At 52.8% G+C, this 13,340-nt stretch overlaps 1 protein-coding gene across 4 annotated transcripts in view; it reads left to right on the top strand.

Moving 5' to 3' along the window:
- Positions 1-13,340, top strand: part of esr1 (estrogen receptor 1) — a 447,574-nt gene that overhangs the window by 320,658 nt on the left and 113,576 nt on the right. For all 4 annotated transcript variants that reach the window (XM_038805682.1, XM_038805662.1, XM_038805671.1 and 1 more), the window contains one exon: positions 1,636-1,774. In XM_038805682.1, coding sequence (XP_038661610.1) covers positions 1,636-1,774 — 139 coding nt within the window. The remainder of the gene's footprint in view (positions 1-1,635; positions 1,775-13,340) is intronic.

Raw genomic sequence — 13,340 nt, forward strand, 5'->3', positions numbered from 1 at the left:
AAAGTGTATATCGGTGTCAGCTCGCACAATGTCAGATGGCTCGTGAGCCAGTTGTTTATCTATCCTGCACTTGTGCTCTTAGACATTTGCAACAAATGTTTATGCGCTCAATTTCAGCTGTTGCAAGATTCGGGCTGTAAACTGCTCCACCATTCATCCAGAAAATGTCAGACAGTGCAAACCTGTTGCTATTCAGCACCACCAAACTAGCTAATCCAAACATTTGGTCGAAGTCCCACTCTTTGGCAGAACAAATTATATTTGTAGAATCAACAGTTTGTTGTGAATCTTGCAGCTGTGACCACCTAAAATGTGCTTCACACAACATGCAGAATATGAAACGCTTCCAATGAATATTCATCTTGATGTTGAAGATTATAATCCAATGAAGTTGAACTTTAAATAAGATTGCATCAATGAGAATGATCACTTGGTCACATTCAAGGTACTTGTCAATCTGTATCTGTCATGATTTCTGGATTAGTGCAAGTGTCGAACTTATTTATTAGTTTTATCGTTACTTAATAAATTTGTTTACTTTACATCGAAGACTCGTGTATTCTTCAAGATCATCTCCAACCAGTAACGATAAATATTACTTGAACAAAGTAATACAACATGTTACCAGGAGTAGCAATATAATATAATAGGACCCAGGTTCAATGCCAGCCTTGGGGGCTGTATGTGTGGAGTTTGCACTTTCTCCCCATGTCTGCGTGGGTTTCCTCTGTGTTCTCCGATTTCCTCCCACATTCCAAAGGTGTGCGGTTAGGAGGATTGGCCAGGCTAAATTGACCCTTAGTGTCCAAAACTAGGTGGGATTACAGGGATAGGGCTGGGGAATGGGCCTGGGTGGGGTGCTGTTTCGGAGGATATGCCTTATTGTCTGGATTCCCCTTACCAGAGGAAACAGTTTCTATCTAATTTAGCAAGTCCTTTACTCATCTTAATTACCTCAATTAGATTGCCCCATATTTTTTTATATTCAAGGGGATATTAGTGCAAGTGTCACGGTAGCATTGTGGATAGCACAATCGCTTCACAGCTCCAGGGTCCCAGGTTCGATTCCGGCTTGGGTCACTGTCTGTGCGGAGTCTGCACATCCTCCCCGTGTGTGCGTGGGTTTCCTCCGGGTGCTCCGGTTTCCTCCCACAGTCCAAAGATGTGCAGGTTAGGTGGATTGGCCATGCTAAATTGCCCTTAGTGTCCAAAATTGCCCTTAGTGTTGGGTGGGGTTACTGGGTTATGGGGATAGGGTGGAGTTGTTGACCTTGGGTAGGGTGCTTTTTCCAAGAGCCGGTGCAGACTCGATGGGCTGAATGGCCTCCTTCTGCACTGTAAATTCTATGATTAGCAAAGTCCAGCCTACCTCATAAATCAACCCTTTTTGCAAATTAGATTTCAAGTAATTGTCAATGTTCTTATACACTATAAAAGATGTGTTAATGAGTTCAATTTTCATTTAATCCAAGTTGTCAGCATGATTGCAATCTGTATATGCTCGCTCCAAAATGGGTACAGTGATGTCAGCCTCATATATAATTAACAGACTCTCGGTGTTTGCTCTATAACTTGTGTTCGCTGTCTTTAGTGTATATGTATCTCTAACGCAGTCTTATCTGCCCACTCCCCCAGGATTTGTGGATTTAACACTTCATGACCAAGTGCAACTACTGGAATGCTGCTGGTTAGAAATTTTGATGATTGGCCTTGTGTGGCGCTCCATGGAACATCCAGGGAAGCTCATATTTGCACCAGATCTGGTTTTGGACAGGTACTTCCATCTCAGCTCATTGGTTTACACAGATGTGGTTTTAGACTCTGTAAATCGTTATGGTGCATTGATCAATTATGTTATCCTCTTTCGGAGAGTTGGTGCAGACCTGATGGGCTGAATGATCTCCTTCTATCGGAATTCTACGATTCTATGTTACATTTTGTAAAAAATAGTTTTGTTAGAATTTTCCAAATTTAACAGTTAGACATATAAAGCACACAATATTTACAGATTGAGACGTTCTTATGTACAATTTCATGTTCCCCTTTCATCGGCCCATCCCCCTACCTTGCTCCCACTTCCCCCTCCTTTCCCTATTATTAATTGGGCTCCATCTTGGCCCTCTTCCGCCATGGGTGTTGTTGTCTTTCCTTTCATTTTGTAATTGTTGCTGTTGCCCCTATGGCTTTGTTAGAGGGGGCTTTCTGCCACACCCCCCCTTGCTCTTTTCCCGTATCCCCTCCTGATATTTCCCTGGGTTCCTTCCTTGCTGACCCCCCCTCCATTTGTTACTATCTGCTCTGTCTGCCCTCATTGGTCCTCCTCCCCACCTCCCTTTCCATTCTTTATTGGCTTTGAACAGGTCCTGGAACAGGCTGATGAATGGCCCCCACGCTTTGTGGAAGCCCTCGTCCGACCCCCGGATGGTCTATTTGATCTTCTCCAGGTGAAGAAATGCCGACAGGTCTGACAGCCAGTCTGCAGTTGCGAGTTGTGCTGCTGATCACCAGCTGAGCAGGATCCTCTAGCGGGCAATTAAGGAAGCAAAAGCAGGGGCATCGGCCTTCTTCTCCATATGTAGTTCTGCCTGGTCTGACAGCCCAAAGACTGCCACTCTCAGGCAGGGTTCCACCCTGACCACCACCACCTTTAACATCGCCTCGGAGAAGGCTGTCCAGAACCCGACAAGTCTGGGGCAGAAGATGTGGGTGTGGTTGGCCAGGGCCCCCTGGCACCGTTCACACTTGTCCTCCACCTCTGGGAAGAACCTGCTCATTTGGGGTCTGGTTAGGTGCGCGCTGAGCACCACTTTAAACTGCATGAGGCTTAGCCTTGTGCAGGAGGAGGTGGAGTTGGCTCTGCTTAGTGCTTCGCTCTAGAGTACCCACCCCACTTCCGTCCCTAGTTCGTCCTTCCATTTCTGCCTTGCTCTGTCTAATGGTGTTCTCGCCCTTTCTAACAGTTGTCCGTACTGTCCCCACAGCTCCCCTTCTCCATACTGTCCACGACCAGCAGTTCCTCCAGCATTGTGTCCCTCGGGGCCCTAGGGTACCTCGTCGTCTCCTTGCAGAGAAAGTTTTTGATTTGTAAATATCGGAGTTCCTGTCCGTTGGTAGCTCCAGTTTCTTGGTCAGCTCGTCTACAGTTGTAAGTCTGACCCCATGTAAAAGTCCCAGATCGCTAATGTCACCCCATCCTGTCTCCACTTCTTAAAAGTGGCGTTTAGCATGGCTGGTGGGAATTTGTGGTTACTGCAGATGGAGGCCATGGTGAACACCTCGGTTAAGCTGAAGTGTTGTCTCATCTGGTTCCACGTTTATAACGTAGCTACCACCACTGGGCTGGACGTGTACTTTGCTGGGGGGGGGATCGTTGCCGTGGGGAGGGCCTGGAGAGTCGTTCCCTTACAGGAAGACTCCTCCAGTCTCACCCATTCAGTGCTCGGTTCCCTTACCCATCCCGTCACGCTCTCAGCTGAGGCTGACCAGTGGTAGTATTGCATGTTCAGAAGGGCCAGGCCACCCATGTTTCTTCTCTGCAGTGTAGTCTTGGGGATTCTTAGATTTTTTCTCCCCCAGATACGAAAGCCATAACCATTTTGTTTTTATCCTTGGAAAAAGGCCTTGGGGATCTAAGGAAGAGGAACCTTGGCAATACGGTCATCTTGATAGTCTCCACCCTCCCTGCCAGGGAAAGCGGGAGTGCATTCCATCTCTGTAGGTCCTTTTTAACTTCCCCCACCCGACTGGTCAGATTCCACTTGTGGATCCGTATCCAGTCATATGCTATCTGGATCCCAAGATAGTGGAATTTACTTTGGGCTAGTTTGAATGGAAGTCCCTCCAGCTTCGACCCTCCCCCATTAGGGTTCACCGGGAATACCTCGCTCTTGTCCAGGTTGAGTTTGTAGCATGAGAAGGCCCCAAACTTTTCCAGGGGTTTCATGATTACCTTCAAGCCGTTCTGCGGGTCCGAGATGTAGAGGAGCAGGTCATCCATATGGAGTGAGACTTCGGATGCCCTTCTAGCCTTTCGCATCTCGCAGAGTGATCGCCACGGGTTACATTGCCAGATCAAACAGGAGTGGGAACAGCGGGCATCATTGCCTGGTGCCCCTGTGCAGCTGGAAGTATTCAGAGCTAATGGTGTTGGTTCGAACGCTAGCCTTGGGGGTGTTGTACAGGACATTTCACCCACAAGGTGAACCCCATCGCTAGCCCGAACTGCTTTCCTTCTCTCTGTGCTCATAAAAGGTCCGTGTCTGGCGGAGTTGGTACGCTGCCTTCCTGGTCCATAGCAGGTTAAAGGCCATTTGCAGCTTTTTCCTCTCTGCCAGAAGCTCTACAGTCGGGGTCTTGGAGTATTTTCTGTCGACTTCCAGGATGGAGTTGATCAGCTGTTGCCTGGCCACCCTCTCTGCCCTATCTCTATGAGCCTTGTAGATTATAATCTCTCCCCAAATCACCACCTTCAGTGCTTCCCAGAACATGTAAAGTGACACTTTCCCATTCTGGTTGTTAATAGTGTCCTTGCCTATGGCCTGTGATGATTTATAGCAGAGCACCTTGTCGGCCAAAACGTCCGTGTCCAACCTCCATGTGGGGCGTTGGGCATGGCCCGTATGCAACCTCAGAACAATGTAATGTGGAGCATGATCGGAGACGACAATCGCGGAGTATTTCACTCTTACTATTTCTTGAAGCACCGATTTGCCCACTGCAAAGGAGGAGATACGGATATATACCTTGGGCGGGATTCTCTGCAGCCCCGCGCCGAAATCGCGTTTGGCGCGGGGGCAGAGAATAGATGATTACGCAAGAATTGTAGTCGGCGCCGCTCCGGAGAATCGCTCGTGCGCGGATTATGCGCCATTTAACAGAGGCCCCCCCTAGCGATTCTCCAGGCCAAACTGGCCGAGTTCCGGACAGCGTGGTTCTAACCACACCTGGCCGGTTGGGAACTCGGCCAGTTTTCGCGAGCAGCACAGCCACTTGAGGCCGCGCCATGCGCTTGTGCGGACTCGGAACCGGAAGTGCGGGGGCCCATATCCATAGCTGAAGCTGCGAATCACTCCAGGGCCCTGCCAGACCCCTGCAGGTAGGTGAATAGCTGCTAATATTTTAAAGGAATCTCCAGAGTAAAACCAGCGTTTTTACGCTGGCGTGGGGCATAGCCCCATTTTTGGAGAATTCAGCCCTTTGTGTGAAAAAATGAGAATCCCTTCTCCCTAGAGTGTAGGAACTGCCAGGGGTTCACTGCCCCCATCTGCACCATGAACGTTCCCAGTTCCCTAGCCATGCCTGTCTTTTTCCCCATTTGGGGGTTTGATCGGTCGGTCAATGGGTCTTGTACACAGTTTAAAGGCCCCCCCATTATCAGTCGGTGTGTGTCAATGTCAGGGATTTCCACATGGTCTTGTTTATAAAATCCGTGTCATCCCAGTTGGGAGCGTATACATTCACCAAGACTACCAGTGCCCCGACCAGGACACTGCAGACCATGACGTACCGTCTCCCTGGGCCCGTAACCACCTTTGACGTCATAAACACCGTCCTCTTGCTAATCAGGATAGCTACCTGTTGGAACCAACAATTCTACGGACACGTGCTTGTAGGATTAGAATAACGGTTTTAATATACTCACAACAGAGCCAGCCTATTAGCCATTGAACTTTCGGTGAAATGGCCGGCTGACCATGTGGCACTGATCTTTTTACAGCAGCTTCCGGGGGAGGAGTTCTGGGCAGAGCCAAGGGAGAAGCCCCGTACAACTCGAGCATTCCCAGAGCTACTCCCCCTGGAGGACAGGTAGTGCAACTGCACTTACAATATAGACACATGTATATACAGATTATAATCCGGTGTGAATCACATTCACCACACTACCCACCTGGCCCTCATCCCATAACATGAACTATACGTCTGTCCCTCCCAGCTCTTCTTTGTTCGCAGTCGGCTCTTCTCCCTCAGGTGCGTTTCTTAAAGGAAGACTATGTCAACTTTCAAACTCCTCAGATGGGCGAAAGAGTCTGGATCTTTTCACTGGGCTGTTAAGGCCCCTGACATTCCAGGTGATAATCCTGGTGGGGTTTTTTTGACCCCTCCTTCCTGTGGGATCAACCATACTTACCTGGTGGTCGCGTCCCTGCACCCTGGGGGTTCCCTTTGTCCAGGGGCCACCCAACATGGCCACCAACTGTGTGTACGCCACATGGGTGCAGCCCTGCATTCCGGGGTCTCCCTTTGTCCAGGGACCCGCCAAAGTGGCTGCTTGCGGTGCCATCTTGTTCCCTCAACCTGCACCTTACTCGCTGAAGCCAATCTGAGACCCATCCCTTTCTTATACTTGTATTCCCTCTGCCTCCCCCGCTACCCACTCCACCAGCCGCTCCCTCCCTGCCGAGAGGTGCGCCACTGTCCCCCTTGCTCTTATACTTCCAGCTTTCCCCACTAGTGTGATGGCCCCCCTCCCGGGGCTGAGATTACCCCTTTCCTGTGCCCGCTGGACTGCTGTTTCCTCCATCTCCTCTTCACCCTCTGCTGCGATCCTCTGCCCTTGCTGTTTCCTGTGGTTCAACACTTCTGTTCAGAGAAAGACAGTGGTGTCCCGCACAAACATGGTTTTAGTCCATCATAGTTCTTTTCTTTCTCCCCTTTCTCTTTATCGGTTTTGCCCTCAGCGCTGCCTTGTCTGCTCCTTGTCCAGGCCATATGTCCGCACGAACTCGTCCGCCTCTGCCATGGTGTTGAAACAGATTTCCTTATCCTGGTCAACCCAGATTCTATGTTTCCCAGCTGCTCGCCTTTCTCTGCTTTGCCCACCACAGGATCATCTCCCAGTTCTGGTACTGATGTAATTTGGCAATTATTGCCCTTGGCTGTTCTCCCGCTTTGGGCTTCGGGCGGAGCGATCTGTGTGCCGTGTCGATCTTCGGCAGTTTGGGGAAGCTGTCCCTCCCGACCAGGTTGGCCAACATCTTGGCCACATAGCCCATCGGGTCCCTGCCCTCGATCCCCTCCAGCAGGCCCACAATCCGGATATTTTGTCATCGGGCCCGGTTCTCCTGGTCCTGGACCTTCCTCTTCAGATTTTCCTGGGTGGCCACTAACCTTTGGAAATCAGCAGATTTTTCAGACTCCACCGACCATCCCCTGCTGTAACACAGAATGTGATTGTTTATGATAGTAACTTTAACAGTGAGGAAACTCCACCATGTACAATAGCACTAACAATTATGCACAGTTCTGATCTCCATATTACAAAACAGGATGCAGCAGCGTTGGAACAAATGCAAAGACAATGGCAGATCTAGAAAAGAGAAGGCCAAAAAGTCACCTAGTGGAGGTCCTGAAAATTGTGAACGAGTTTGATAAGGGTTTTTGTAAAGAAGATGTTCCCAGCTATAAGGGGGTTGTACACCAGAACAGGGGGTCATACATACAAGGTCACTGATAAATCCAGTAAGCAATTCAGGAGAAACCTCGACCCAGAGTGTGATGAGAATGTGGAACGCGCTACCACAGGTGGTAGTTGAGACCAATAACATAATGCATTTATGGGGCAGCTAAATTAGAATATGAAGGGACAAAAGAATAGGTAGTTTTGTTGATGAGTTAGATGATGATGGGTGGGTGGAGGCTCATGTGGCGCATGAATACCCAGAATGGACTAGTTAGGTCAAGACCCATTTCTGTTTGGTAAATTCATGTTTATTGTTGGAAGTTGGCATCAGTGAATGTGGTGTTCTTTGTGTTGCTTAATTCAGGATGGTTGGCGTACTGTTCGCAAAGACCACAAAATAGCTTTAACTTAAACAAAGCTATGATCTTATTATACTATGAACTGGGATTCAACACTTAGTCCTTAAGAATACATAATTGATCAATAACATTGAACTACGCTCATCGACTGCTAATCTCCCTACTGGGGCGGGATTCTCCGACCCTCCGCACCAGAATCGCGCATGGCGCGGGGGGAGAATAGCCGCTCACGCCGGAAATCCGGCGAGACGGCGCTTCCGCGATTCTCCGCAGACCCGCCAGTCGCGCGCACCATTTGCGCGGGGGCTGGTGCGGAGACGGCCGGCGCGCGCATACGCAGATCCACGCTAGCCGTTGTGTGCATGCGCGGACCCGCGCTGGCCGTCCAAGGTCGCCTTTCGGCGCAGGAGCAGCGCGCAGCTCTCTGGCGCCGTGCTAGCCCCCTGAACAGCGGTGAATTGCTGGGCCAGGAGGTCCGTTGACACCGGTGTACACCTCTCCGGTGTTTACGCTGACGTCAACACTTGGCTGGGATTTCGGAGCAGTGTAACGACAACAATCGATCCCTCAATGCCAGCAAAACTAAAGAGCTGGTCATTGACTTCAGGAAGCAAAGTACTGTGCACACCCTTGTCCGCATCAACGGGGCCAAGGTGGAGATGGTTGACTGCTTCAAATTCTCTGTGGTACACATCTCCAAAAGTCTGTCCTGGTCCACCCACGTCGATGCTACCACCAAGAAGGCACAACAGCGGGACTTCCGGGTGTGCATTATGGAGTGAGTGTGTACACAGAGGCAGCTCCTGCCTAATATTGCAGAAAAGAGCTCTTTTTTGGGCAGCACGGGTTGGAATTTCGATGAAAAGGCGTGGGTGAAGGTTCAAGGAGTATTTTCCCCCAGGAATAGGATGTTTCTTGGTTATCAGACCCTTAGAAACAGTGCAGGATTTGTCTGAACAGCAACAAACAAAAGCAAGCATGCTAGCGGGGGAAGGGCCAGCTTATAGGTCTCAAGCTGACCTGAGGGCCTTGATGAAAGCTGAATTCCAGCAGCAGAGGGAAGAACTGTGAAAAGATCTCACCAAGGCTATTGAAGAAGCGGAGACGGACTTCCGGTAGTGGTGATGCGGAGCTAAGCCGCACGTTCAGTGGCTCCCACTATTTTCGGACTTTGGGGCTCTTTTAAGGGCTCGCAGTGGTGCTGTTTGGGCTTTTCCCCATGTGGGAACACTCCTTCTCAGATTCTCCACCGGTGGATGGCCTGGACTAGGAGTGGAGCGGTCAGAAAATCGGCTTTGTAGGTGCGGCACCGCAGCTCCCGCTACTTAAGGACTTTTAGGCCGATTTGAGGGCCTCAAACGGCGCTGTCTCAACGAATCCCAGTGGGGGAAGGTGTCTAGAGGCGCATTCCCCATAATTTATGGTGCTCACCCGGAGTGGGACAAAGGAAAAAGCTGCAGCAGCTCCCCAAGAAAAGCGGAGGAAGCAGGACAAAATGGCGGCCGGCGGAACACCCGAGGACTGGTGGAAGTGGGGCGCAGGAGCAGCAGGCCTCTCTTCTGCGCTGTTTTGCGGAGCTGAAGGCTGAGTTGCTGGACTCCCTGAATGCGACTACCAACAAGCTGCTTGGGACCCAGGCGGCCCAGGAGGCGTCTATTCGGGAATTGCAGCAGCAGGCCGCTGAGCGGGAGGAGGAGGCCGTGGTCCTCGTGGGGAAAGTGGAGTTGCACGAGGCACTTCACAAAAAGTGGCAAGACCGCTTGGAGGAGCTGGACGTTCGCACGAGGCGAAAGAATTTGAGGATCCTGGGCCTGGCGGAGGGGCTGAAAGGGTCGGATCTCCCGTCGTACGTGACCACGATGTTGAGCTCGTTGATGGGAGCGGGTCCTTCCATTTGCCCCGGAGCTGGAGGGAGCTCACAGAGTGCTGGCCAGGAGGCCTAAGGCAAATGAACCCCCGCGGGCGGTGCTGGTGCGGTTCCATCGATTTAGTGACCGGGAGTGTGTGCTGCGCTGGGCCAAGAAAGAGAGGAGCAGCAAGTGGGAGAATTCGATAGTGCGAATCTACCAGGACTGGAGTGCGGAGGTGGCAAAGCGGCGGGCCGGGTTCAACCGGACGAAGGCGGTGCTGCATGCCAAGCAGGTCAGATTTGGAATGCTGCAGCCTGCGCGTCTGTGGGTGACATATAAGGACCGGCACCACTACTTCGAGTCCCCGGAGGAGGCGTGGGCCTTTGTACAGGCGGAGAAGCTGGACTCGAACTAGGGTCTGGGGACACGCTATGGCCGTTGCTGTTTTGCTGTTGCTGTTCTTCAATTTTGACACGTGTTTTTTTTATGCTGGTTTTCTTTTGCTCTGTTTCCGGGTGGGTTTGTCTGTTGGGTATGGGTGTGGGGTAAGTGGGGAACGTTGGGGGCATGTGCTTTATATGTTCTCTTCGGTACGGGGCTGGGGGTTGGGGTGAAACTGGATTTTGAGGAGCTGCGTCAGAAGGGTGGGGTGTGGCAGTGTGAAAGCGCGGGCTTTCCTCTGGTTGTCCGCGCTGCGGGGCAGGGGGGGGGCGGAGCTGGAGGTGGGGGCGTGGCCTCTACTGGTTTTCTTTCCCACGCTGAAGCGGGGCCAAGGAGGTGTGGCAAGAGGGGGATGACCCCATGCTGGGAGGAGATGGGTTTTGGCAGGAGCAGCCGGGTCAGCAGAAGTCAGCTGACTCACGGAAGTACCATGGAGGGTGCGTCGCGGCTAGGAGGGGTCCTAGCCTGGGGGGGTGGGGGGGGGATACCGGGTTGCTGCTGGAATGGCCAGGAAGGAGCTGGCATGGGCCGGGGGGGGGTAGAGGAGAGGCGTTATCGCCATGGGGAACGGGTCAGGCGGGGGCGAGCTGGCCTGGGGCGAGCAGTCGATAAGCTATGGCTAGCCGGCGGGGGAGAGGGGCGGGTTGCCCTCTGATCCGTCTGACTACCTGGAACGTGAGGGGGCTGAATGGGCCGGTTAAGAGAACTAGGGTAATTTCTCATCTGAAGGGGCTGAAGGCGGACGTGGCTATGCTCCAGGAGACCCACTTGAAGGTGGCGGACCAGGTTCGTCTGAGGAAGGGGTGGGTGGGGCAGGTTTTTCACTCAGGATTGGACGCGAAGAACCGGGGGGTGGCGATTCTGGTGGGGAAGAGGGTGGCGTTCGAGGCGGCTGAGGTGGTGTCGGACAAGGAGGGCAGATATATTATGGTGAAGGGTAGGCTGCAGGGAGAGAAGGTGGTGCTGGTTAATGTATATGCCCCGAATTGGGATGATGCCGGCTTCATGAGGCGCTTGTTGGGCCGCATTCCGGACCTAGAGGCAGGGGGCCTGATCATGGGGGGAGACTTTAACACAGTGCTAGATCCCCCACTAGACCGGTCCAGTTCAAGGACGGGTAGGAGACCGGCGGCGGCCAAAGTACTGAGGGGGTTTATGGACCAGATGGGAGGGGTGGATCCCTGGAGGTTTGGGAGGCCGAGAGCGCGGGAGTATTCCTTTTTCTCCCATGTCCATAGGGTCTATTCCCGAATAGATTTCTTCATCCTGAGCAGGGGATTGATCCCGAAGGTGCAGGATGCAGAGTATTCGGCCATAGCAATTTCAGACCATGCTCCGCACTGGGTTGATCTGGAGATGGGGGAGGCGCGGGGCCAGCGCCCGCTCTGGCGACTGGATGTGGGGCTGCTGGCTGATGAGGAGGTGTGTAGGAGGGTCCGGGGAAGTATTGAGGGGTATCTTGATACCAACGACACGGGGGAGGTCCGGGTGGGGATGGTCTGGGAGGCTCTGAAAGCAGTGATCCGGGGGGAGCTGATTTCCATACGGACCCATAGGGAAAGGAGGGAGAGGAAGGAGAGGGAGAGACTGGTGGGGGAGCTCCTGGATGTGGACAGGAGATACGCGGAGGCACCGGAGGAGGGGTTGCTGGGGGAACGGCGTAGTTTGCAGGCCAAATTTGACTTGTTGACCACCAGAAAGGCAGAGACACAGTGGAGGAGGTCGCAGGGCGCGGTATATGAGTATGGGGAGAAGGCGAGCAGGATGTTGGCGCATCAGCTCCGCAGGCGGGATGCGGCTAGGGAAATTGGTGGAGTGACGGATAGGGGTGGGAATGTAATGCAGAAGGGGACAGAAGTAAATGGGGTCTTTAGGGACTTCTACGAGGAACTGTACCGGTCAGAACCTCCGATGGGGAGAGGGGGGATGGAGAGCTTCATGAACAGGCTATGCTTCCCAAGGGTTCAAGAGGAGCTGGTAGAGGGGCTGGGGGCGCCGATAGAGTTGGAGGAGCTAGTCAGGGGATCGGGCAAATGCAGTCAGGTAAGGCGCCGGGGCCGGACGGGTTCCCGGTGGAATTTTATAAAAAGTATGCGGATCTGGTGGGCCCCCTGTTGGTGCGAGCCTTCAATGAGGCACGGGAGGGGGGGGGCTTTGCCCCCGACGATGTCGCGGGCACTGATCTCTCTGATCCTGAAGCGGGATAAGGACCCCTTGCAGTGTGGATCATACAGGCCTATCTCGCTCCTCAATGTTGACGCTAAGTTGCTGGCGAAGATCCTGGCCACCAGGATAGAGGACTGTGTGCCAGGGGTGATACATGAGGATCAGACAGGATTTGTCAAGGGACGGCAGCTCAACACGAATGTGCGGAGACTACTAAATGTTATTATGATGCCGGCAGTGGAGGGGGAGGCTGAGATAGTGGTGGCGCTGGATGCGGAGAGGGCATTTGATAGAGTTGGGTGGGGGTACCTGTGGGAGGTGCTGGAGCGGTTCGGATTCGGGGGGGGATTCATCAAATGGGTGAGGCTGCTCTGCGCGGCTCTGATGGCGAGTGTAGTTACCAGTGGAAGGAGATCGGAGTGCTTTAGGCTCTACCGTGGGACCAGGCAGGGGTGCCCCCTGTCCCCCTTGCTCTTTGCACTGGCGATTGAACCTTTGGCTATGGCGTTGAGGGAGTCAGGGAGATGGAGGGGTCTGGTGCGGGGTGGGGAGGAACATCGTGTGTCGCTGTATGCGGACGACCTGCTGTTGTATGTGGCGGATCCAGAAGGGGGAATGCCGGGGGTGATGGAGCTGTTAGCGGAATTTGGGGGCTTCTCGGGCTGTGAGTTGAATTTGGGCAGGAGTGGGGTATTTGTAGTACACCCGGGTGATCAGGAGGAGGGAATCGGGAGACTCCCATTTAAGAGGGCAGTGAAGAGTTTCAGATACCTGGGGGTGCAGGTGGCCAGGAGTTGGGGGACTCTCCATAAGCTTAATTTTACCAGGCTGGTGGAGCAGATGGAAGAGGAATTTAAAAGGTGGGACATGGTGCCGCTATCGTTGGCGGGTAGAGTGCAGTCCGTCAAAATGACGGTTCTCCCGAGGTTCTTGTTCCTTTTTCAGTGTTTGCCCATCTTTATCCCTAGGGCCTTTTTTAGAAGGGTGACTAGCAGCATCATGAGCTTTGTTTGGGCGCATGGGACCCCGAGGGTGAAGAGGGTCTTCTTGGAGCGGGGTAGAGATGGTGGGGGGCTGGCGTTACCCAATCTCTCGGGGTATTATTGGGCGGCCAATGTGTCGATG

This window comes from Scyliorhinus canicula, chromosome 1 (genome assembly GCF_902713615.1).
Source record: "Scyliorhinus canicula chromosome 1, sScyCan1.1, whole genome shotgun sequence".
NCBI lineage: Eukaryota > Metazoa > Chordata > Chondrichthyes > Carcharhiniformes > Scyliorhinidae > Scyliorhinus > Scyliorhinus canicula.